At 45.5% G+C, this 24,635-nt stretch overlaps 1 protein-coding gene and 1 non-coding gene across 7 annotated transcripts in view; both read left to right on the forward strand.

The window, feature by feature from the left end:
• The window catches only part of CHD4 (chromodomain helicase DNA binding protein 4), a 36,155-nt gene extending 12,089 nt beyond the window's left edge, over positions 1-24,066 (forward strand). For 3 of the 6 annotated variants that reach the window (XM_021671035.2, XM_021671042.2, XM_021671039.2), the window contains exons 15-39: positions 404-604; positions 791-928; positions 1,203-1,324; positions 1,453-1,626; positions 1,955-2,096; positions 2,189-2,320; positions 2,431-2,548; positions 5,864-5,988; positions 6,342-6,579; positions 6,732-6,907; positions 11,243-11,423; positions 11,508-11,594; positions 11,685-11,773; positions 11,877-12,010; positions 12,655-12,799; positions 13,128-13,293; positions 13,552-13,649; positions 13,765-13,894; positions 14,775-14,846; positions 15,146-15,283; positions 15,565-15,673; positions 15,785-15,917; positions 21,711-21,909; positions 23,115-23,278; positions 23,456-24,066. In XM_021671035.2, coding sequence (XP_021526710.1) covers positions 404-604; positions 791-928; positions 1,203-1,324; positions 1,453-1,626; positions 1,955-2,096; positions 2,189-2,320; positions 2,431-2,548; positions 5,864-5,988; positions 6,342-6,579; positions 6,732-6,907; positions 11,243-11,423; positions 11,508-11,594; positions 11,685-11,773; positions 11,877-12,010; positions 12,655-12,799; positions 13,128-13,293; positions 13,552-13,649; positions 13,765-13,894; positions 14,775-14,846; positions 15,146-15,283; positions 15,565-15,673; positions 15,785-15,917; positions 21,711-21,909; positions 23,115-23,278; positions 23,456-23,473 — 3,429 coding nt within the window. In that variant the 3' untranslated portion in view covers positions 23,474-24,066. Of the gene's footprint in view, positions 1-403; positions 605-790; positions 929-1,202; positions 1,325-1,452; positions 1,627-1,954; positions 2,097-2,188; positions 2,321-2,430; positions 2,549-5,863; positions 5,989-6,341; positions 6,580-6,731; positions 6,908-11,242; positions 11,595-11,684; positions 11,774-11,876; positions 12,011-12,654; positions 12,800-13,127; positions 13,294-13,551; positions 13,650-13,764; positions 13,895-14,774; positions 14,847-15,145; positions 15,284-15,564; positions 15,674-15,784; positions 15,918-21,710; positions 21,910-23,114; positions 23,279-23,455 lie in introns of all 6 variants that reach the window. The other 3 variants (XM_012472821.2, XM_012472822.2, XM_012472820.2) reach the window with 2 other exon arrangements.
• LOC135275538 (small Cajal body-specific RNA 11) lies at positions 13,330-13,466 on the forward strand. The gene has a single exon (XR_010343160.1). It is a non-coding gene; the product is annotated as a small Cajal body-specific RNA 11 (non-coding RNA).
• Positions 24,067-24,635: the final 569 nt, after the last annotated feature.

The raw sequence follows: 24,635 nt of genomic DNA on the forward strand, positions 1-24,635 counted from the left end.
TACTAAAAATACAAAATTAGCTGTATGTGGTGGCACATGCCTGTAATCCCAGCTACTAGAGAGGCTGAAGCAGGAGAATCGCTTGAACCCAGGAGGTGGAGGTTACAGTGAATTGAGATTGCTCTATTGCACTCCGGTCTGGGCAACAAGAGCGAAACTCCATCTCAGAAAAAAAGTGTAGAAAGACTTAATGGAAGAGATAAGACTTGTAGTTCTGGTGAGACCCTAGCTTTTTAGAAAGGAGTGGGCAGGGCATGTGCATAGAGGAAGGTGAGAGCAGGAGCAGCAGTGCAGGCTCCAGTCCTTGGCTCAGCTTGAGGGGGCAGCAGGGTGGTGGGTGTTCTCTGACGTTGCAGTGTGCTGGGGCCCTCAGTCCTCACTCTCCTTCTCTATTTCCTCCAAGGGTCATTCCAAAGGCCCTTTCCTAGTGAGTGCCCCTCTTTCTACCATCATCAACTGGGAGCGGGAGTTTGAAATGTGGGCTCCAGACATGTATGTCGTAACCTATGTGGGTGACAAGGACAGCCGTGCCATCATCCGAGAGAATGAGTTCTCTTTTGAAGACAATGCCATTCGTGGTGGCAAGAAGGCCTCCCGCATGAAGGTATCTCAAGGGAAGGAAGCCACTCTAGAGAAAGAGTTGTGGCTTCCGGCTTAGTTTACCTCTTTGTGATCTGGTCCCTGTGAGGCAAAAGGGTAACCCTGGGAGGAGGAAAAAGTTCCATGGGTCCCCGGTTGTGCTTACACCAGAGGAGCTGACTAGTAGTGACCAAGTTGCATTCATGTGCAGAAAGAGGCATCTGTGAAATTCCATGTGCTGCTGACATCCTACGAATTAATCACCATTGACATGGCTATCTTGGGCTCTATTGATTGGGCCTGCCTCATTGTGGATGAAGCCCATCGGCTGAAGAACAATCAGTCTAAGGTGAGGGCTTAGGGAGGGACATTGGAGCACCCAGTTTGAGTTTTTTCTAGTACTACCAATTCATTAAGGGGAAAACTTGGAGGAGGAGAGGAGAGGGAAAAATTGTCTCTGCCTTCCTTCCTTATATGTGACAGCTCTTGGTGGCCAGGCCTTTAAAAAGAATGTGAGGAGTGGGAGGCTTAACTATTCGGCAGTGAAACAACTTGAAATTTTGCAGAGATTTACTAGAGTCCTCTTTTCATTGGATTTCACCTCTCTCCATCTGCCTCACCAGTTCTTCCGGGTCTTGAATGGTTACTCACTCCAGCATAAGCTGTTGCTGACTGGGACTCCATTACAAAACAATCTGGAAGAGTTGTTTCATCTGCTCAACTTTCTCACCCCTGAGAGGTTCCAGTAAGTGTGTGCTTATCTGTAATCAGCTCATAATTATGCTTCTCATTCTTCCTGTTACCCATTTCCTGTATCACTTTCCTTTCTTCCTTTCTCCTTTTCCAGTAACTTTTTCCTTTTTCTTTCTGAAGCAATTTGGAAGGTTTTCTGGAGGAGTTTGCTGACATTGCCAAGGAGGACCAGATAAAAAAACTGCATGACATGCTGGGGCCACACATGTTGCGGCGGCTTAAAGCTGATGTGTTCAAGAATATGCCATCCAAGACAGAACTAATTGTGCGTGTGGAGCTGAGCCCTATGCAGAAGTGAGTTGGGAGGGACAGAAGCAGACTCCATTTAGACATCTGCCAGTCTGCAGAGTGTTTCCTATTCCTCCCCCACTCAGCTTCAAGGCATCTGGTGACAGGAGCAAGCAAGGCCTGAAGAAACCTGATGCTAGGGCGCTGGGGCACATAATTCTTACTTATTTTAAGTTATACCTTTCCTTATTTAAAATGGTGGTGGTGGTGCTTGTGTGTTAGGTGTCCTCAGTCCCAAAGTGGGATGTGTTGGAAGAAAGATCTCAGTTGTTGGGACTCCATTATGATTGAAAGGCTCTCGAGTCTAACTTGCGTTTCTACCTTGCCCGTGTAGGAAATACTACAAGTACATCCTCACTCGGAATTTTGAAGCACTCAATGCCCGAGGTGGTGGTAACCAGGTGTCTCTGCTAAATGTGGTGATGGATCTTAAGAAGTGCTGCAACCATCCATACCTCTTCCCTGTGGCTGCGATGGTATGTAGTGCCACCTCCTCTTCCTCCCTGGGTTGGGACTCTTCCATGTAGGCTTTCTTTTAATATTTTTTCTTCTTTGCTTTTGTTCTCAGGAAGCCCCTAAGATGCCTAATGGCATGTATGATGGTAGTGCCCTAATCAGAGCATCTGGGAAATTATTGCTGCTGCAGAAAATGCTCAAGAACCTTAAGGAGGGTGGACATCGTGTACTCATCTTTTCCCAGGTACCACGTGGGCTGGGAGCTTTAGGGAACAGTCATAGACAACCCTTAGTGACATAAGGAAAGGGATTAACATCTGTCTTTTCCATAGTTAAACCATGCTCCTTTTACAGATGACCAAGATGCTAGACCTGCTAGAGGATTTCTTGGAACATGAAGGTTATAAATATGAACGCATTGATGGTGGAATCACTGGGAACATGCGGCAAGAGGCCATTGACCGCTTCAATGGTGAGAGAGAAGGAGTTGTTTAGTTTCAGTAAATGCTTATATTTTGGTACTGTGTAACTTCTTGTGCATCTCCTTTTCAGTATAGTTCTTTTGGGGCTTTGTCAGTTGAGATGGAAGAGTAAAGCTTTTGAATGTCTCAATTGGAAGAATGTGTTGGACTATTCCTAGGAGAATGTTTTTCCTTTGGGGTCTTTGTTCTTTCTGTTAGAAAGGAGAAAGCATTGCATTTTGAGGGCGAGCAAGGGGTCAGGACTTGCTTAAGCTCAAATAGCAAGTTATTGGCAGACTTGGCTGCCTTGGTAGACACTACTAGGTTTTTGTTTGTTTTGTTTTGTTTATTCAAGATAGGGTCTCACTCTTGTTGCTGAAGCTGGAGAGCAGTGGCATGATCATGGCTCACTACAGTCTGGACACCCCCCTAGGCTCAAGTGGTCCTGCTGCTTCAGCCTCTCGACTAGCTGGGACTATAGGCTTCAGCCATTGCACCTAGCTAATTTAAAAAATTTGTTTGTAGAGATGGGGTCTTGCCATATTGCCCAGACTGATCATAAACTTCTGGTCTTAAGCAATCCTCCTGCCTTGGCCTCTCAAAGTATTGAGATTATAGGCATAAGCCACTGTGCCCAGTATTGCTGCTACTGCTTGTTTTAAAACTTTTCATTTTAATTTTAGACTTAGAAAAAAGTTACAAAACAGCACAGAGTTCATGTGTACTGTTCAACTAGCTTCTCTTAATAATAGCTTATATAACTGCAGTACAATGATCAAAACTAGGAAATTAACATTGGTATTGTACTATAAATGACAGACCTTAAATGAATGTCACCCATTTTTCCTGCTGTCCATTTTCTGTTTCAGGATCCAATCCCAGGTCCCATGTTCCATTTAGTTACCGTGTTTCCTGCTATCTGTGACATTTCTTCATTTTTTTCTCCCTTTTCTTGTATGATACAGGTGATTTTTCTTTTTTTAAGACAGAGTCTTGCCCTGCTGCCCAGACTCGAGTGCAGTGGCGTGATCTTGGCTCATTGCAACCTATGCCTCCTGGGTTCAGGTGATTCTTCTGTCTTAGCCTCCTGAATAGCTGGTATTACAGGCATGTACCACCACACCTGGCTATTTTTGTATTTTTAGTAGAGACGGGGTTTCTCCATGTCGGCCAGGCTGGTCTTACCTCAGGCGATCTGCCTGCCTTGGCCTCCCAAAGTGCTGGGATTACAGGTGTGAGCCACTGTGCCTGGTTGATAGAGATACTTTTGATGAGCATTGGTCAGTTATTTTGTAGAATGTCTCTAAGTTTGGATTTGTGTGATGTTTTCTCTTGATTGCATTAGACATTTTGGGCAAGAATGCACAGAGGTGATGATTTTTTTTTTTTTTTTTTTTTTTTTGAGGTAGAGTCTTGCTCTGTCGCCAGGCTGGAGTGCAGGGGTGTGATCTCAGCTCATTGCAATCTCCGCCTCCCAGGTTCAAGCGATTCTCCTGCCTCAGCCTCCCGAGTAGCTGGGACTACAGGGGGTACAACACCATGGCTAATTTTTGTATTTTTAGTAGAGACGGGGTTTCACCATGTCAGCCAGTATGGTCTCCATCTCTTGACCTCGTGATCCACCCGCCTCGGCCTCCCAAAGCGATAGGATTACAGGTGTGAGCCACTGCGCCCGGCCTGATGTGTCCTTTTCAATGCATCATATTGGAGGATTACTGGTAATGACTTGGTCACTGGTTAAGGTGGTATCTGCTGAGTTTCTGCAGGATGAAGTTTCTCTTGTTCCCATTATGATTGATAAATAGCTTGAGTGAGATTTTGTTGTTGTTTTTGAGACAGAATTTCGCTCTCATTGCACAGGCTGGAGTGCAATTGCACAATCTGGGCTCACCATAACCTCCGCCTCCCGGATTCAAGTGATTCTCCTGTCTCAGGCCTCCCGAGTAGCTAGGATTACAGGAATGCGCCACCACGTCTGGCTAATTTTGTTTTAGTAGAGGCAGGGTTTCTCCATGTTGGTCAGGCTGGTCTCAAACTCCCAACCTCACGTGATCCACCCGCCTCAGCCTCCCAAAGTGCTGGGATTATAGGCCTGAGCCACCTCACCCGTCTAGTAGCTTGACGGAGATATTTGAGACTATGTCAGTGTCCTGTTTCTCCTTAAACTTTCACACTGATTTCAGTATCCATCCGTGGACCCTTGCTTACAGTGATCATTACTGTGGTGTTTACCTAATGAGGTTTTATATTCTGACATTCTTTTTTTTTACCTCTGCCTCCTGGGTTCAAGCAATTCTCCTGCCTCACCCTCCTGAGTAGCTGAGATTACAGGCGTCTGCCACCATGCCCAGCTAATTTTTTTTTTTTTTTTGAGTTGAGTCTCAGTCTCTTGCCAGGCTGGAGTGCAGTGGCACCATCTTGGCTCACTGCAACCTCCGACTCCCTGGTTCAAACGATTCTCCTACCTCAGCCTCTGGAGTAGCTGGGATTATAGGCACAAGCCACCACACCCAGCCAATTTTTGTATTTTTAGTAGAGACGGGGTTTCACCCTGTTGACCAGGATGGTCTCGATCTCCTGACCTCGTGATCTGCCCACCTCAGCCTCTGAAAGTGATGGAATTACAGGCGTGAGCCACCGTGCCGGGCTAATTTTGTACTTTTAGTAGACAGTGTTTCACCTTGTTGGCCAGCTTAGTCTCCAACTCCTGACCTCAGGTGATCCATCCACCTCAGCCTCCCAAACTGCTGCTGGGGTTACAGGTGTGAGCCACCGCACCTGACCTATTCTGACATGTTTTCTTTTAAAGATAGGGTCTTGCTCTGTTGCTCAGGCTGGAGTGCAGTGGCACAATCAGCTCTCTATAACCTTGAACTCTTGGGCTCAAGTGATCCTCCTGCCTCAGCCTCCTGAGTAGCTGGGACTACAGGCATGTGCAACCATGGCCAGCTAATTTTTTTTTTGAATTGGAGTCTCGCTCTGTCTCCCAGGCTGCAGTGCAATGGTGCAATCGTGCAATCTCTGGTCACTGCAAACTCTGCCTCTTGGGTTCAAGTGGGTCTCCTGCCTCAGCCTCCCAAGTAGCTGGGATTACAGGTGTGCATGACCACGCCCGTCTAATTTTTGTATTTTTAGTAAAGCTGGGGTTTCGCCATGTTGGCCAGGCTGGTCTCGAACTCCTGACCTCAAATGATCCACCCACCTTGGCTTCCCAAAGTGCTGGGATTACAGGCATGAGCCACTGTGCCCAGCTTAATTTTTTAAACTACATTTGTGAATTGGAATTTAGGAGACACTTCTAATGGTGTTTTTGGTTCCTTTATTAGCACCGGGTGCTCAGCAGTTCTGCTTCTTGCTTTCCACTCGAGCTGGGGGCCTTGGAATCAATCTGGCCACCGCTGACACAGTTATTATCTATGACTCTGACTGGAACCCCCATAATGACATTCAGGTGAGCAGAGGCAGCAGGCAGCCTTAGATACAATAAGTAACATGTTATGCTAGAAAGGCACAGTGACCTCTATGAGGGCTCCACCGTCTGGAATAAGCTTTTTAAGTAAGAAACAACAGATTCTTTTTGTGGTGTTTATCTTATTGTAAGCCAAAGAGTTTGGTTAACTATGGTCCTATTTTGGGTAACATGATAGGGGGTGGTGTCTGGGGGCAGGGGTGCAAAAGGATGTTTCCTATGAAGGCAAGCTGCAGACCTTGCCTTGTACTGAATTTAGCATATTATGTGGAAGTCAGGATAAGAGTGGCGTCAGGAAAATACAATTTCTGGCTTTATTTCCTGCTCAACTCCAGGCCTTTAGCAGAGCTCACCGGATTGGGCAAAATAAAAAGGTAATGATCTACCGGTTTGTGACCCGTGCGTCAGTGGAGGAGCGCATCACGCAGGTGGCAAAGAAGAAAATGATGCTGACGCATCTAGTGGTGCGGCCTGGGCTGGGCTCCAAGACTGGATCTATGTCCAAACAGGAGCTTGATGATATCCTCAAATTTGGCACTGAGGAACTATTCAAGGATGAAGCCACTGATGGAGGTGAGCTAGTCAGGAACTTACATTTTGGTGTGGGACTTGGCCTCTCTAAAGATTAGGGAGAATCTTTGATACCAGGGGTCTTGTGGGACTTGCTTTTTCCACTGCAGCTGCTGAAGCTGACTTTGGGGGTATGGGCCCTTGATTTTTTACAGGAGGAGACAACAAAGAGGGAGAAGATAGCAGTGTTATCCACTATGATGATAAGGCCATTGAACGGCTGCTGGACCGTAACCAAGATGAGACTGAAGACACGGAATTGCAGGGCATGAATGAATATTTGAGCTCATTCAAAGTGGCCCAGTATGTGGTACGGGAAGAAGAAATGGGGGTGAGTATGAATCTAAGGCAATCCTGTACTTGGTGATTGGTCTGAAAATTGGAATTGAGACCAAGGTGGTATTTGAGATGAGAGGAAAATATCTGTAGGCAAATTTGTACATTGATGAATTGATATACTTCTTCCCTTGAAAACAAAGCTGATAACATCACATTTGACTAATCAGATTCTCATCTTTGCCTTTGTTGTCAGAAGACTTACAGCTGAATTTCATGTTCACAATGGTTATATTGGCTCTTTACCAGAATGTTATTTTCTGAAACTAAAGAAGAGAATAAGTAAAGAAAAAAAAAGAAATTAAAAAAAAAAGACAATGTCATTTTCTCTTATGTGTTTTATTAAACCCTACAAATAAATTTTTGAATGCTACCTCATCTCTCTAGAGAAAAGGCAGAAGATGCTAGATAATCTATCTCCTTGGGTTTTCTGGATTTTATTTGAGAGAAAGGGTCTCAGCCAGGCATAGCAGCTCACGTCTGTAATCCCAGCAGTTTGGGAGGCCGGAACAAGCAATTCACTTGAGGCCAGGAGTTTGAAACCATCCTGGCCAACATGGTAAAACCTAATCTCCACTAAAAATACAAAAATTAGCCAGGAACCTGCATGATGGCGCACCCTGTAGTCCCAGCTACTTGGGAGGCTGAGGCAGGAGAATCTCTTGAACCCGAGAGGCAGAGGTTGCAGTGCGCTGAGGTTGTGCCACTGCAGTCCAGCCTGGGCAACAGAGCCAGACTGTCTGAAGGAAAAACAACAACAAAAAAGAGACAGAGTCTTGCTCTGTCACCCAGGCTAGAGTGTAGTGGCACAGTCATAGCTCATTGCAATCTAAAAGTCCTGGGCTCAAGAGTGACCCTAGTAGATGTGTGCTACCACACCTGGTTAGTTTTTTAAATGTTTTTAGAGATGTCTTGCTATGTTGCCCAGGATGGTCTTGAACTCCTGGCTTAAGTGATCCTCATCCCTTGGGCTCCCAAAGCACTGGAATTACAGGTGTGAGCCACTGCACCGGGCCTCCTTGTGTTTATTTTTATTTATTTATTTATTTTGAGACAAAGTCTTGCTCTTTTGCTCAGGCTGGAGTGTAGTGGCGTGACCTCGGCTCATTGTAACCTCCAGTTCCTGGGTTCAAGCGGTTCTCCTGCCTTGGCTTCCCAAGTAGCTGAGATTACAGGCACCACTAAGCTCGGCTAATTTTTTTGTAGTTTTAGTAGAAATGAGGTTTCACCGTGTTGGCTAGGGTACTCTAGAACTCCTGACCTCAAGTGATCTGCATGTTCTGGCCTCCCAAATTGCTGGGATTACAGGCGTGAGCCACCGTGCCTGGCCTCCTTATGGTTTTCTTTTTTTTGAAACAGAGTCTTACTGTTGTTGCCTACGCTGGAGTGCAATGGCATGATCTTGGCTCATTGCAACCTCCTCCTCTTGGGCTCAAGCAATTCTCCTGCCTCAGCCTCCCAAGTAACTGGGATTACAGGCTCACACTACCACGCCTGGCTAATTTTTATATTTTTAGTAGAAACAGGGTTTCACCATGTTGGCTAGGCTGGTCTTGAACTCCTGACCTCAGGTGATCTGCCTACCTTGGCCTCCCAAAGTGCTGGGATTACAGGTGTGAGCCACCATGCCCAGGCTCCTCGTGTTTTTTTTTGTTTTTGAGACAGGGTCTTGCTGTGTTGCCCAGGCTGGAGTGCAGTGGCATGATCTTGGCTCACTGCAACTTCTGCCTCCTGGGTTCAAGCGATTCTCCCATCTCAGCCTCCTGAGTAGGTGGCATTACAGGCGTGTGCCACCACACCCGGCTAATTTTTATATTTTTAGTAGGGACAGGGTTTCACCATGTTGGCCAGGCTGATCTCGGACTACTGACCTCAGGTGATCCACCTGCCTCAGCCTCCCAAAGTGCTGCGATTACAGGTCTGAGCCACTGCACCTGGCCCTCCTTATGTTCTTTTAAAGATTAGATACCTTTTTATTGTCCTCTCTTCATTTTCTTGGTGTTTTATAGTAAAAAAGAAAATACTGTGTGAGGAATGTGTGGCTCGTTTTAATATTTTTCTCTCCCAATGGTATAGAGGAGTATGACGTGGAAAAATAAAATTTCCTTTTTCTTTTGGTCCCCTGTAAACCACTCAGCTCATGGTTCTTTGAGTTGGCATTGGCTCTGGTGGTCTTTGTCATCTTTTCTCATTCTTCCGACTCAGAACCATCCCCCTTGCTGTGTTTCCCTGACACTTAATCTGTGATTTTGTTTTTGAAGGTATTGCTCCCAACCTTAGTTTATGTGTAAGTGTGGCTGAATGGTCTGACACAGGTCTATAAAGCAGTAGAGTTCAGTCAGAAACAACCCTACTGATAGAGTGCTCATATCCCTTTCAGTGGCAGTGAATGTAATAGAAGTGATTGACGGGGAGCACATGCTAAGTGGATCATTTTTGCTGGTGACTACATGAGTATACACATTGCTCTTTGATTAGTGACTACAGCTGCTGTTGACTTTTTAAAAAATATTTTTAAGTTTTATTTTTCAGTAGATAGTAATTTACATGGTTCAAAATACGCAAAAGGGCCAGACATGATGACTCATGCCTGTAATCCCAGTACTTTGGGAGACTGAGGCAGGAGGATCACTTGAGCCCAGGAGTTGGAGACCAACTTGGGCAACATGGTAAAATTCCATCTCTACAAATAGTAAAAACGTAGCTGAGTGTGGTGGCGCCTGCTTGTGGTTCCAGTTATTCGGGAGCCTGAGGTGGCAGGATTGCTTAAACCTGGTGGTTGAGGTTGCAGTGAACTGTAATGATGCCACTGCATTCCAGCCTTGGCAACAGAGCTAGACTCTTTCTTAAAAAAATAAATACACATAAATATATATATTTATACATATACACACGTATCTCTTTTCTCTCCTGACCTCTAAGAATTTAGTTTCCTTCCTGGGGACAGCTAGTGTTTTCAGTTCCTTTTATATCTTTTCTAAAAATATTTTATGTGTATACAAATTATACATATATTCATACATGTATATGTATACACACATATATGTACCTAAACACTTTTTTTTTTTCTTTTTTTACTTTTAAAGATGGGGTTTCACCATGTTGGTCAGGCAGGTCTTGAACTCCCGACCTCAGGTGATCTGCCTGCCTTGGCCTTCAAAGGGCTTGGATTACAGGCGTAAGCCACTACGCCCGGCCTTTTTTTTCCTTTTTTTTTTTTTGAGACGGAGTTTCGCTCTTGTTACCCAGGCTGGAGTGCAATGGCGCAATCTTGGCTCACCACAACCTCTGCCTCTGGGGTTCAGGCAATTCTCCTGCCTCAGCCTCCTGAGTAGCTGGGATTACAGGCACGCACCACTATGCCCAGCTAATTTTTTGTATTTTTAGTAGAGACGGGGTTTCACCATGTTGACCAGGATGGTCTCAATCTCTTGACCTCGTGATCCACCCGCCTCGGCCTCCCAAAGTGCTGGGATTACAGGCTTGAGCCACCGTGCCCGGCCTTTTTTCCTTTTAAACACAAAAGTAATACGAATGCAATGTAAATGCTATATTGGTTAGGGAATAATGACAAGAAAATATTTAGTTCAGACATAGTTTTGTTTTTTCTCTGAATATTATCCATCTATGGTTGCTTGAATCCACAGGTGCAGAACCCATGGATACAGAGGGCCAATTGTAATTTAATTAGTTCCATAATAATGGACATTTAGGTTATTTCTAATATTATGCTATTAGCAGTGGTTTAATTCCAATATAAGAGATGTGGAATCAGTGAGTGGTCTTGAAGTGTCTTTAAAAAATATACTTTTAGAGGAGCATCAACATTTTTGGGACATAAGAGGATATATGTAATTGTTTTCGTTTGCAGATAGTTGGTAAGCTTTTATGAAGTTTATGAAGAACAGAAAGGCTTTTAGTCCTCCTCTCCTGTTTTCTCTCTTATGACATCTTTTAAAAACAGTATCTCAGAAGCTTCTCCATTCTGCCTTTCTAAGGCTCTGACCTCTTTTCTTTTTGCTGTTTTGCATTTGTATATGCATCAGTGCAAGGGGTTAGAAGAAAGCATACTGTCTCTTCATCCTTCCCTGTGATAATAGCTCCATCCCATGTTTTTCTTGAGTTATGCCGACTGCTAATCTATACATAATTAAGAGGAACCATGTTCTCTCAATTAAATTTCTTCTAAGTTCTTAGGTCCAAACAGGCAACCAAGTATTTAAGAGTCCAGTCATGAAAAGGAGCTAGCAGAATGGGAACTGTGAGGACCAGGGGTAGCTGGTGGTGCTGACTTCAGCACTCCTGAGTCCTGGCCCTCCCTCTGTCCCAGGAGGAAGAGGAGGTAGAACGGGAAATCATTAAACAGGAAGAAAGTGTGGATCCTGACTACTGGGAGAAATTGCTGCGGCACCATTATGAGCAGCAGCAAGAAGATCTAGCCCGAAATCTGGGCAAAGGAAAAAGAATCCGTAAACAGGTCAACTACAATGATGGCTCCCAGGAGGACCGAGGTGTGTGTGGCCGGCCCCGCCCCCCACCCATGGGCCGTTCCACTAGAGCAGTGGGCCCCGCTCATCTGCCCTCTCTCCCTCCAGATTGGCAGGACGACCAGTCCGACAACCAGTCCGATTACTCAGTGGCCTCAGAGGAAGGTGATGAAGACTTTGATGAACGTTCAGAAGGTGAGGGCTGTGCTTTTTTTTTTGCTGTTGTAAATGTTGCCTTGTTTGATATCCTACCAGTGTCACTCATTCATCTTCTTCTTCTTGCAGCTCCCCGTAGGCCCAGTCGTAAGGGCCTGCGGAATGACAAAGATAAGCCATTGCCTCCTCTGTTGGCCCGTGTTGGTGGGAATATTGAAGTAAGTGTCATATGATCCTAAGGAGGGGTGAGTGAGTACCAGATATTGGGTCTTTGGTGGAGTGTGACCTGCTCCCTCTCACCTGGGTTTCTTCTTCTCCTAGGTACTTGGTTTTAATGCTCGTCAGCGAAAAGCCTTTCTTAATGCAATTATGCGATATGGTATGCCACCTCAGGATGCTTTTACTACCCAGTGGCTTGTAAGAGATCTGCGAGGCAAATCAGAGAAAGAGTTCAAGTAAGTTGAGGGCTGGAGTGGACTAATCTAGAGTAAGGGCTTCTGCTATCTATGTGGTCATTCCATGGTTCTAGTCCTGGCCGTTCGGGGAAGTGGGCTGTTTCCTCTGTTGAAGTTGGCAGGTGAAGCTGTTAGTAATAGGTTCCTGGCTTCCCTAGAAGAGAACCTGGGTCTTGGTGTGGGGTCTGGAGATCAGCCTTCCAGTGCAGTGGTGGTGTTTACCTCAAGGTGGAGCCATAGTCATTAACTGTGATAATGCTTCACAAAGGGTTGGAAAATAATCTGATTTAAGAGTCGGTGTGGACCAGGCATGGTGGCTCACGCCTGTAATCTCAGCACTCTGGGAGGCTGAGGTGGGTGGATCACGAGGTTAAGAGATCGAGACCATCCTGACCAACATGGTGAAACCCCGTCTCTAATAAAAATACAAAAAATTAGCTGGGTGTGGTGGCACATGCCTGTAGTTTCAGCTATTTGGGAGGCTGAGGCAGGAGAATCGCTTGAATCCAGGAGGCAGAGGTTGCAGTAAGCCAAGATCACGCCACTGCACTCCATCCTGGTGACAGCGAGACTCTGTCTCAAAAAAAAAAAAAAAGAGTCAGCATGATCCCTATTTAACTCATTTTTCTACTTCTTTACTGCAGGGCATATGTCTCTCTTTTTATGCGGCATTTATGTGAGCCGGGGGCAGATGGGGCTGAGACCTTTGCTGATGGTGTCCCCCGAGAAGGCCTGTCTCGCCAGCATGTCCTTACTAGAATTGGTGTTATGTCTTTGATACGCAAGAAGGTGAGCCCTGAACCTCTTGCCGTTGTTACAAGTTTCTAGGGGGCTGGGCGTGATGGCTCATGCCTGTAGTCCCAGCACTTTGGGACGCCGAGGTGGGTGGATCACTTGAGGTCAGGAGTTTGAGACCAGCCTGGCCAACATGGTGTAACCCCATCTCTAGTAAAAATACAAAAATTAGCTGCTGGGGTGGCAGGCACCTGTAATCCCAGCTACTCGGGAGGCTGAGGCAGGAGAACTGCTTGAACCTGGGAGGCGGAGACTGGAGGGCCAACAGGAAAGGAGCCTGTACCTGGAATTGAGTCTTCAACTTCTTGTCCCATTGCTACAGGTTCAGGAGTTTGAACATGTTAATGGGCGCTGGAGCATGCCTGAACTGGCTGAAGTAGAGGAAAACAAGAAAATGTCTCAGCCAGGGTCACCCTCCCCAAAGACTCCTACACCCTCCACTCCAGGCGACACGCAGCCCAACACTCCTGCACCTGCCCCACCTGCTGGTAAGTCTGCCTGTCCTATCATTTTCTGTCCCTCTCTTGTCCTGGCCTATTTTTCTGCTCCCCTGTGCTCAGTTCTAACAGGGTAGTCTGGCAGGACACACAGCAATTTCCCTCTCAGTTTAGGAGGGCCATCCTAAGAATAGGGCTGGCTCTTAAAGGCACGAGAGGACAATTTAAGATGAGACAAACTGGGAAAAAATGACCTTCTCTCTGATCTAGGACCTTCTTCCTAATTGATTATCTCTTATTGGTCTGCAGAAGATGGGATAAAAATAGAGGAAAATAGCCTTAAAGAAGAAGAGAGCATAGAAGGAGAAAAGGAGGTTAAACCTGCAGCCCCTGAGACTGCCATTGAGGTAAGAGATGGGGGTGACTGAATGCCTTACTAAAGACAGATGTGTAAGTCCAGTCTTCCTTTTAGGTGCTAGCCCGTCTGCTTCATCTGTTTTTTTTTCTTTTCTTCCTTTGAAGTGTACACAGCCCCCTGCCCCTGCCTCAGAGGATGAAAAGGTCGTTGTTGAACCCCCTGAGGGGGAGGAGAAAGTGGAAAAGGCAGAGGTGAAGGAGAGAACAGAGGAACCTATGGAGACAGAGCCCAAAGGTAAAGGTATTCACATTTTGAAGCACTACAGATCCCTGTGTGAACCATGGTCACTCATGGACTTTCAGTGGGGCTGTAGAGATGTCAGGAGGAGGTAACACATTGAAGTCTTGCACCCTGGATTTTTAGGTGGCAGGTTTTCCCCCATCTCAAGATATCTCTTATGACTCTATTTTGTTGTTGTTGAGACAGAGTCTCACTCTGTCACACAGGCTGGAATGCAGTGGCACAATCTCTGCTCACTGCAACTCCTGCCTCCTGGGTTCAAGCGATTCTTGTGCCTCAGCCTCTGAGTTGCTGGGACTACAGGCATGCCATCACCATGCCCAGGTAATTTTTGTTTTGTTTTTCGAGATGGAGTCTTGCTCTGTTGCCCAGGCTAGAGTATAGTGGCATGATCTCGGCTCACTGCAATCTCTGCCTTCTGGGTTCAAGCAATTCTCCTCCTGCCTCAGCCTTTTGAGTAGCTGGGATTACAGATGCCTGGCTAATTTTTGTATTTTTTTTAGTAGAGATGGGGGTTCGCCATGTTGGCCAAGCTGGTTTTGAACTCCTGACCTCAGGTGATCCACCTACCTTGGCCTCCCAAAGTGCTGGGATTACAGGCGTGAGCCACTGCACCTGGCTAATTTTTGTATTTTTAATAGAGAGGGGTTTCACCATGTTGGCCAGGCTGGTCTTGAACTCCTGACCTCAAGTGATCTGCCCACCTCAGCTTCCCAAAGTGTTGGGATTACAGGTGTGAGCCACTGTGCCTGGCTAACATAACTTTAATTGCAGACATTTAGATGTAGGTCTCTCCAATTGGATAATTAGATATGTGGAACAGAGGAGAATGTTCTTCTTTTAGGTTTATTCTCAATAACATCTCTTCCCCTAGGTGTTGCTGATGTAGAGAAGGTGGAGGAGAAGTCAGCAATAGATCTGACCCCTATTGTAGTAGAAGACAAAGGTGGGTGTTTGGAGAAGTTGATTGTGGTTTAGAAGAACTCTAAAACCAGAAGCAAGGACTGTATCTGCCCTGCCTCCCTGGCCATACCCATCTAGTCATTTTATCCCAAGATAAAAGACTGTACATGTCCCCACATTTAGTTGTCAGTGGGCTGATGGCACTACTTTCTGGGTCTGAGACACACCCAGGTAGGGAAGCGGTGGAGGTGGATGATTCTTGGAGCATACAATGTTCTGGGTAAGGGCAATGGTGCTGGGCTTTTGTCTAGAACTGATATTTTTATTCTCTGTATTTTGTAGAAGAGAAGAAAGAAGAAGAAGAGAAAAAAGAGGTGATGCTTCAGAATGGAGAGACCCCCAAGGATCTGAATGATGAGAAACAGAAGAAAAATATTAAACAGCGTTTCATGTTCAACATTGCAGATGGTGGTTTTACTGGTATGGAAGTGAGGGGCCCACCAGGGTTAGAAGGATCTGATGTGAAATTGGGGTTCTTGTTAGAAACCATGGCACAGGGACTTCACAAACTCTGTTGGTTGAAGGAATGCCAAACTGATGGTGTACTCCCCTGTGTTCTGTGTAGAAAGCCAGAAACAGATTATATGAAGATGGATCCAGGGGTAGGGGAGGGTGGGGGACAAGAATAAGTAGATTTTTCAATTCTCACAGATGTTTGCTTTTTTTCCCCGTTCTCCAACCTTTCATAAATTCCTCTTCAGAGTTGCACTCCCTTTGGCAGAATGAAGAACGGGCAGCCACAGTTACCAAGAAGACTTATGAGATCTGGCATCGACGGCACGACTACTGGCTGCTAGCTGGTATCATAAAGTATCCTTTGCCTGAATCTGGCCTGAGGCTTTTGGTGAAGGGTTCTGAAGGTCTCGTAGGTTGAGGTTCTTATTTTCCTTGTTTTGTTTTTCCTGAGCACTTTTCCAATAGCCATGGCTATGCCCGGTGGCAAGACATCCAGAATGATCCACGCTATGCCATCCTCAATGAGCCTTTCAAGGGTGAAATGAACCGTGGCAATTTCTTAGAGATCAAGAATAAATTTCTAGCTCGAAGGTTCAAGGTGAGCGGGTTGGGAAGGAGTATAACGCTTAAGTGACAAACTTGAAAGTGCATAACGTCCTGCAGTGGAAGGAGTCTTCATCCAGCGTACTGTTCTCACTTTCTTCATTGTATGGAAGGCTTTGCTCTCAAGTAACTCACACATTAGGGTTGAAGACACACAGACTTGAAAGTTAACTAACTGTACATGAGCTATAGATGACTATGTGCCCAGTAAGTGACACAGTAGTACAGAGGGTTTGTTTGGGTAACACTGCAGATTGGAGTATTGAGGAAAGATACAGAGGTGGGACTGAATTGCATCTCTGAGGAGGTAGAGCTATCAGTCAGTGGGCTGCTGGTTCTTTTTTTTTTTTGAGGCAGAATCTCACTCTATTACTCTGTTGCCCAGGCTGGAGTGTAATGGCTCAATCTCAGCTCACTGCAACCTCTGCATCCTGGGTTCAAGTGATTGTCCTGCCTCAGCCTCCCGAGTAGCTGGGATTATAGGCGCCTGCTACCACACCCGGCTAATTTTTTGTATTTTAAATAGAGACGGGATTTCACCATGTTGGCTGGGCTGGTCTTGAACTCCTGACTCAATTAATCCTGCTGTCTCGGCCTCCCAAAGTGCTGGGATTACAGGCATGAGCCACTGTGCCTAGCCTGGTTCTTTTTTCTGGGTTAAAGAGTACCTGTGTGGGCCGGGCACGGTAGCTCATGCCTGTAAACCCAGCACTTTGGGAGGCCAAGGTGGGTGTATCATCTGAGGTCAGGAGTTCGAGACCAGCCTGACCAACATGGAGAAAGCCTGTCTCTACTAAAAATACAAAATTAGCTGGGCATAGTGGCACATGCCTGTTACGGGAGGCTGAGGCAAGAGAATTGCTTGAACCTGGGAGGTGGAGTTTGTGGTGAGCCGAGATCTTACCATTGTACTCCAGCCTGGGCAATGAAAGTGAAACTCTTTGCAAAAAAAAAAAAAAGTATCTATGTGGATAAGGGGTGGGGTAGCTACAAAGAGTAGATAGAAAAGTACAACTCAGCCAGGTGCGGTGGCTCACACTTCTAATCCCAGCAATTTGGAAGGCCATGGTGGGCAGATCACCTGAGGTCAGGAGTTTGAGACCAGCTTAGCCAAATGGAGAAACCCCATCTCTACTAAAAATACAAAAGTTAGCCGGGCATGGTGGTACATGCCTGTAGTCCCAGCTACTTGGGGGATTGAGGCAGGAGACTCAGGAAGTGGAGGTTGCAGTGAGCTGAGATCGTGCCAGTGCACTCCAGCCTGGGCAACGGAGTGAGACTCTGTCTCAAAAAAAAAAAAGTAGAGCTCTATTTTCAGAATCACTAGAGCTGTGCCCATTGAAAGGAGTCTCCTTCAGAAATTCAGCAAATGTTTGTTTATTTTTTTGAGACAGAGTTTCACACTTGTTGCCTAGGCTGGAGTGCAGTGGCACGATATTGGCTCGCTGCAATCTCTACCTCCTGGTTTCAAGTGATTCTCCTGCCTCAGCCTCCCAAGTAGCTGGGATTACAGGTGCCTGCTACCACACCTGGCTAATTTTTGTATTTTTAGTAGAGATGGGGTTTCAACATGTTGGCCAGGCTGGTCTCGAACTCCTGACCTCAGGTGATTCACCCGCCTCAGCCTCCCAAAGTGCTGGGATTACAGGTGTGAGCCACTGTGTTCCACCACCAAATGTTTATTGAAGGAACCTTGTATGCAGACCCTCAAATGGGATAGCATGAAGACAATACCTGTCTCTTTGGCGCATGCCTATAGTCCCAGCACTTTGGGAGGCTGAGGCAGGTGGATCACGTGATGTCAGGAATTTGAGACCATTCTGGCGAACATAGTGAAACCCTGTCTCTATTAAAAATACTAAAATTAGCCAGTTGTGGTGGTGGGTGCCTGTAATAATCCCAGCTATTCGAGAGGCTGATGCAGGAGAATCGTTTGAAGCCGGGAGGTGGAGATTGCAGTGAGCTGAGATCGAACCACTGCACTTTAGGCTGAATGACAGAGCGAGACTCTGTCTCAAAAAAAAAAGATATGTCTCTTATCTCGTATGCTGAGTATAGTCAGGGGAGTAAGAAATGTACATTAATAATGTACACTAATAAGCATTCAAGTTATTATGTACTAAGCAGTGATGTGCACAGGAATAAAAAGACAAAGCATGGTACCTGTTGTCAAGGAGCTTTCAGTTTCAAGTAGGAGCACATGTAATTAAATGAATGTCATTTTGCATATCAGGAGAGAGATTGCTGATTGGCATAAGAAAGTTCTCCAGAGAGGGCCAGGTGTAGTGGTTAATCCAAGCATTTTAAAAGACTGAGGTGAGCTGATTGCTTGAGTCCAGGAATTTGATACTAGCTTGGGCAACATGGCAAAACCCTATGTCTACAAAAAAATAATTAGCTAGGCATGGTGGTGTGCACCTGTAGTCCCAGCTACTTGGGAGGTTGCAATGAGCCTAGATTGTGCCACTGCACTCCAGCCTAGGCATTGGAGTTCACTCAATGTCTTAAAAAAAAAAAAAGTTCTCCAGAGGGAACTGGAGTAGGGAGGGAACTCACGAATGACTTTATGGAGAAGATGGCATTGGAATAAAGTTTTGAGGAATGCGATAGAGATTTTTTGGTAGGAACAGAATGGTGTCTGAACAAAGGGATTAGGTCGGGCAAAGACATGAGGCAGCAAAGCTTGTCTGGAAACAGCAAATAGCCCAGTTGACTGTAGGGAAACATTTGTATTGGGTGATGGTGGGAGGTTGGTTGGAATGAGAAAGGTAGAAGGGCTGAGAAAGGAATGAGAAAGGCAGAGGTCAGTAGGTGGGTTTTTGGCACCAGATAAGAGAGTTTGGACTTTACCCTATGGTTAATGGCCAGCCGTTGAAAGTCTGTGAGCAGAGTTTTGATAGGACCAAGGGAAATGGAAATAGCATTCATAAGATTACAAAACTATCATACAGTCAGGAAGTGTTAAGGGCCTGGGCTATGATGCTGGTTGTGGAAAATGAAAGGGTAAAGATAAAGGAAACAAAACACCAAAGAATTTACTGGACTTAGTGACTTACTGTAGGGGTCAGTAAACTTTTCCCCTCCCCTTCCCCCCAAACCAAAAATGGTTAATAAAACCGTTTTTTTTTTTTGAGATGAAGTCTCTGTTGCCCAGGCTGGAGTGCAGTGGCGCCATCTCCCAGCTCACTGCAAACTCCGCCTACTGGATTCACGTGATCCTCCTGCCTCCAAGCAATTCTCCTGTCTCAGCCTCCTGAGTAGGTGGTATTACAGGCATGTACTGACACCATCCCTGGCTAATTTTTATATTTTTAGTAGAGATGGGGTTTTGCTGTGTTGGCCAGGCAGGTCTCAAACTCTGACCTCAGGTCATCTGCCCGCCTCAGCCTCCCAAAGTGCTGGTATTACAGGTGTGAGCTACTGTGCCCAGCCAAACCTTTTCTATTAAAGGGCTAGATAGGCTTCAGGCTCTGTGGGACATGAGGTCTCTGTTGCACATACTCAACTTCATCTTTGTGTGAAAGCAGCCACAGGGGATACATAAACCATTAAGTTAGGATGTGTTTCAATGACATTTCATCTATGGATATTACAATTTGAATTTTGTATAATTCTCATGAAGTGGCATGAAATAGTTTTGTTTTGACTTTTTGCCAACCATTTTAAAATGTAAAACCCATTCTTAGCTCTTGGGCTATATAAAAACAGGTGGTGGGGCAGATCTGGCTCACAGGCTATAGCTTGCCAACTCCTGACTTAGTAGATTTCAGGTACAAAGGAGTGAGTGAGACAGAAAATAACTAACATTTTGAGTCTGACTCACTGAGAAAATTAATTGTCATTCTTTTCTACAAAAGAATGGTAACGAATTTTAGACAAGTCATTTGAGATTTCTCATAAATCAACACCCCTCCCACTACTGAGCCCCATCACCATACATCACCATACACTAGTGGGATCAGAACCAGTGCTCAAGGTACGTGTTTGAGAAGCATCAGATCATCTGCATACGAGGGCTGGCTGATACTAGGAGAGGGGAAAGGTATGAGAAATCTCTTGTCTTAATTGAGTCATGCGTTTTATGAATATATATTTTTAAGTAATTTTTAAAAATCTGGCCGGGCGCCATGGCTTGGGCCTGTAACCCCAGCACTTTGGGAGGCTGAGACTGGCGGATCACCTGAGGTCGGAGTTCGAGACCAGCCTGACCAACATGGAGAAACCTCGTCTCTACTAAAAATACAAAATTAGTTGGATGTGGTGGTGCATGCCTGTCATACCAGCTACTCAGGAGGCTGAGGCAGGACAGTTGCTTGAACCCAGGAGGCAGAGGTTTCGGTGAGCTGAGATCATGCCATTGCACTCCAGCCGGTGCAACGAGAATGAAACTGTCTCTCACACACACACACAAAAGATATTTTCATAACTTAAGAACCAGCATTCTGCCTCTTGGGATATATTTCAAAGAATCCTATACAGCTCCATCAGGTGGCATGTGCAAGAGTGTTTCTGCAGTATGACTTTGGTGGTGGGGGCCTAGATGCAACCTAAATTGTTCAGCATTAGGAGAATGCATAGGTAAATAGGAGAATGCATGGGTACAACATGTATTTATATCGTGGAACGTTATGCAACAGAAGCAACAACATTCATGTGCATACAACGTAAGTAGAGCGTTTAAGAGGTATGTAGTGGGAGAAGAAAAAACATTTGTACAGAAAACATCATTCTGTAACTTAAAAACATACATATGAAACAAAAAGCCACAGTATTAGAAAGGTTGAGTTTCAGAGGAATGGGAGTGAGATGTCGATCACAGGAAATAAAAAACAAAAATATATATTTTTTTGTTTTTATTTATTTATTTTTATTTTAGAGACGGGGTTTCACCATGTTGGCCAGGATGGTCTCGAGCTCTTGACCTCGTGATCCGCCCGCCTCAGCCTCCCAAAGTGCTGGGATTACAGGCGTGAGCCACCGTGCCCAGCCAAAAATACTTTTAAATAGAAAAATAACCCTTTTATTACTTTTTTTTTTTGAGACAGAGTCTCCCTCTGTCATCCAGGCTGGAGTGCAGTGGCGTGATCTCGGCTCATTGTAACCTCTGCCTCCCAGGTTCAAGCATTCTTCTGCCTCCGCACCGCAAGTAGCTGAGGTTACAGGTGTGCGCTATCATGCCTGGCTAATTTTTGTGTTTTTAGTAGAGATGGCTTTTTGTCTTGTTGGCCAGGCTGGTCTTGAACTCCTGACCTCAAGTGATCTGCCCGCCTAAACCTCCCAAAGCGCTGGGATTATAGGCATGAGCCACCACACCCAGCCAAAACGTGTTTTTGAAGAGTAGTTGATAAAGAGTAGATGATAAAAAGGAAGATGCTTAACTGTGTAAACTGAATGAAAACATAATATGGATATGTATATAGTATGATCTCAGTTTTGTAAAAAACTATGCACAAAAAAAACCTAAAAAGAAAAACATCAGAATGTTAGTATTTCTTCTAGAAGGTAGGATTATCTGTTTTTAATTTTTGGTATTGTTGTCTAAATTGAGTTTTTATCATTTTTGTATAAGAACCTAAAAGATAAAGAGTTTTAAAAACAAGGACATTCAAAAGGAAAGAAAAAAGGTACGAGGCAAGTTAAACTGCTTGGGTATGGGAATGAGCTGTACATAAAGTTCTTTATAGGTTCTTATTACCATGAGAAACAATGAGGTGAGCTGAGAGGCCAATCAGAAGTGAGCAAAGTGAGTTACCAGTCCAACTCCCGTTTCCTGTTATCCCTTGTCCAGCTCTTAGAACAGGCTCTGGTGATTGAGGAACAGCTGCGCCGGGCTGCTTACTTGAACATGTCAGAAGACCCTTCTCACCCTTCCATGGCCCTCAACACCCGCTTTGCTGAGGTGGAGTGTTTGGCGGAAAGTCATCAGCACCTGTCCAAGGAGTCAATGGCAGGAAACAAGCCAGCCAATGCAGTCCTGCACAAAGGTAGCCAGTGGCTCCCCTGCCTCCTGCTGATTCAGCTTCCTTCCTCATCTGACCCCATCCCAATGTATATATATCTGTTTTCAAACCTTTTTCAGAACTTCTTTGGGAGTTTAGGAGGTACCTAGGGATCTTTGCCATCCTTGGGAAGCTAATACCTTAGAGGCAATCAAAGACAGTAGTTCTTTGCCTCTTTTTTTTTTTTTTTTTGAGATGGAGTCTTACTCTGTTGCCCAGACTAGAGTGTAGTGGCGCGATCTCAGCTCACTACGAACTCCACCTGGGAGTTTTAATTTCCTGTCAGCCTCCTGAGTAGCTGGGATTACAGGCGCCCACCTGACCTTGGGTGATCCAGCCTCCCAAACGGCTTTTTTTTTTTTTTTTTTTAAGAGATGGTTCTGGGCTGTGCACAGTGGTTCAGGCCTGTAATCCCATCACTTTGGGAGGACTTGGCCCACTGCAACTTCTGCCTCCTGTGTTCAAATGATTCTCCTGCCTTAGCCTCCTGAGTAGCTGGGACTACAGGCACGCAGCACCACTTGTGGCTGATTTTTGTATTTTTATTAGAGAGAGGGTTTCACCATGTTTGCCAGGCTGGTCTTGAACTGACTTCAAGTGATCCACCTGCCTTGGCCTCCCAAAGTGCTGGGATTATAGGCGTGAGGATCCACTGTGTCTGGCCCTGGCCACCTATTTTAACTTCAAATATATTCAGGTTCTTGAGACGGAAAGCAAAGCAGAATAATATAGTGTCATTTGGGATACTTTAGAGGTAACTTCAGGTGATAAAAGATCCCTTCAAATTCTAGACCCCTTTCAACATTTTGTTTCTAATTAAAGTAAAAGGTTATGAGGAGGTGGAGGATGAAATGAGGAAAAGAATGCTGTTATAATGGAGGTGGGAGACAGATTCTGAAGGTAGAGAAGTATTAAGAGAAAAGAAAACAGGAATAAGCTTCTCAAGAAGGGGAAATACCATAATAGCAAGGGATAGTGAAGGTTTAGGTGACTTTAAAAAGCACAGGATTATGGACAGTTGGAACTGAAATATAAGGAATAGGAATTGGAATATGATGGAGGTCAGGTGACAGAAGACAGTAACACATCACAGTCACTTGGACACTGAGAAGTGACGAGGGGCTGGTCCACTAGGATAGAGGGAGCTCAGTCTTGGCCACCACAGCTCACCACCTCTTTTTCTCCCTATGCAGTTTTGAAACAGCTGGAAGAGCTGCTGAGTGACATGAAAGCCGATGTGACTCGACTCCCAGCTACCATTGCCCGAATTCCCCCAGTTGCTGTGAGGTTACAGATGTCAGAGCGTAACATTCTCAGCCGCCTGGCAAACCGGGCACCCGAGCCTACCCCACAGCAGGTAGGATCATTTTCTTCTCGATGCCACCTCTTCCTGCAGAACCATTCTAGAGCTTGTAACTTTGATGTATGTCCCTAGCTTTGCATACTGGGTGGATGGGTTATCAGTGAATTCCCTTGAGATTGGGTAGCTTCCTGTCATCTGGAATTCTGACTCCTTGGTTCTCTTTTTCTATAGGTAGCCCAGCAGCAGTGAAGATGCAGATTGATACCACCTCCACCGCTGAGCAGTGACCTTCCTCACTTTTCTCTTGTCCCAGCTTCTCCCTTGGGGGCCTGAGAGACCCTCACCTTCCTTCTGCCCATCTTCCATGTTGTAAAGGAACAGCCCCCGTGCACTGGGTGAGGGGTGGGAGTGAGGGGCAGTGGTGCCCTTCCTGCAGGAGAGACATGCAGCAGTAGCGCCGGCGCCATCTGCAGGAGCTGGCGGGCTGGCCTTCTGGACCCTGGCTTTTCCCCACTGTAACGCCTGTTACACACAAACTGTTGTGGGTTCTTGCCAGGCTTGAAGAAAATGATCTGAATTTCTTCCTCCTTTTGGTTTTATTTTGTTGGTTTATTTTGTGTTTTCTTTTCTCCTTTTTGGGGGGTATTCAGAGTGGGCTGGGCCCCTGGGCAAGACACAGCTACCTCTGTTGGCATCTTTTTAATACCAGGAACCCAGCGGCTCTAGCCACTGAGCGGCTAAATAAAATAAAGTAGAAAAAAAAAAAGGAAAAAACCAAAAGCATAAAAAACCACAGCAAATTTCTTGATGAAAATTGAAAATAAAAGTTTCCTTGTATTTTAGTGCTCTGGTTCAGTGTGGGTGTAGGTGCAGGTGGATGAGTGTGTGTGGCAGGAGCCCGGCACCTGTATAATTGAAAATTAAGGTATCCTGATACTCCACTGAAGAGCTGGGTTCTGTGTGTGGGTGCAGTGTGTGCCCAGCCAAGGATGGCTTCTACCTGTGGAAAATGAGAGACTGTAAGACTGGAGGACCACAGCTTGATGGCTCTGTGACCTTGAGCAAGTTGTTTAACTTACGTGGGATGCAGATTTCTCATGTATAAAACAAAGAGAGCTACCTCATGGTTGTCAAGTTAAACCAGTGAAGTACTTTTAACAGTTTTTAACATCTACTAACCACTACCTTAATGTTAGTTTCAGGGAAGGCTGAGGGAGGTTTTTCTTGCTTAGTTGTGCAAAATGGGGATGCAATTTGTGGAAGACCACAGTCTCGATTTAACACCCCTGGAGGCCGGACCAAATGCCCTCCCACCCCTAAATCCTGGTAGCTCACCCTTCCTCCAGTCCCAGACCAGGTCAGCCTTGCAACCCGTCGTTTCCCAACTAATTATAGACTCGCCTGAAAGCGA

This window comes from Aotus nancymaae, unplaced genomic scaffold, assembly GCF_030222135.1.
Source record: "Aotus nancymaae isolate 86718 unplaced genomic scaffold, 86718_ANA_hifiasm-v0.15.2.pri h1tg000016l, whole genome shotgun sequence".
In the NCBI taxonomy this organism is placed as follows: domain Eukaryota; kingdom Metazoa; phylum Chordata; class Mammalia; order Primates; family Aotidae; genus Aotus; species Aotus nancymaae.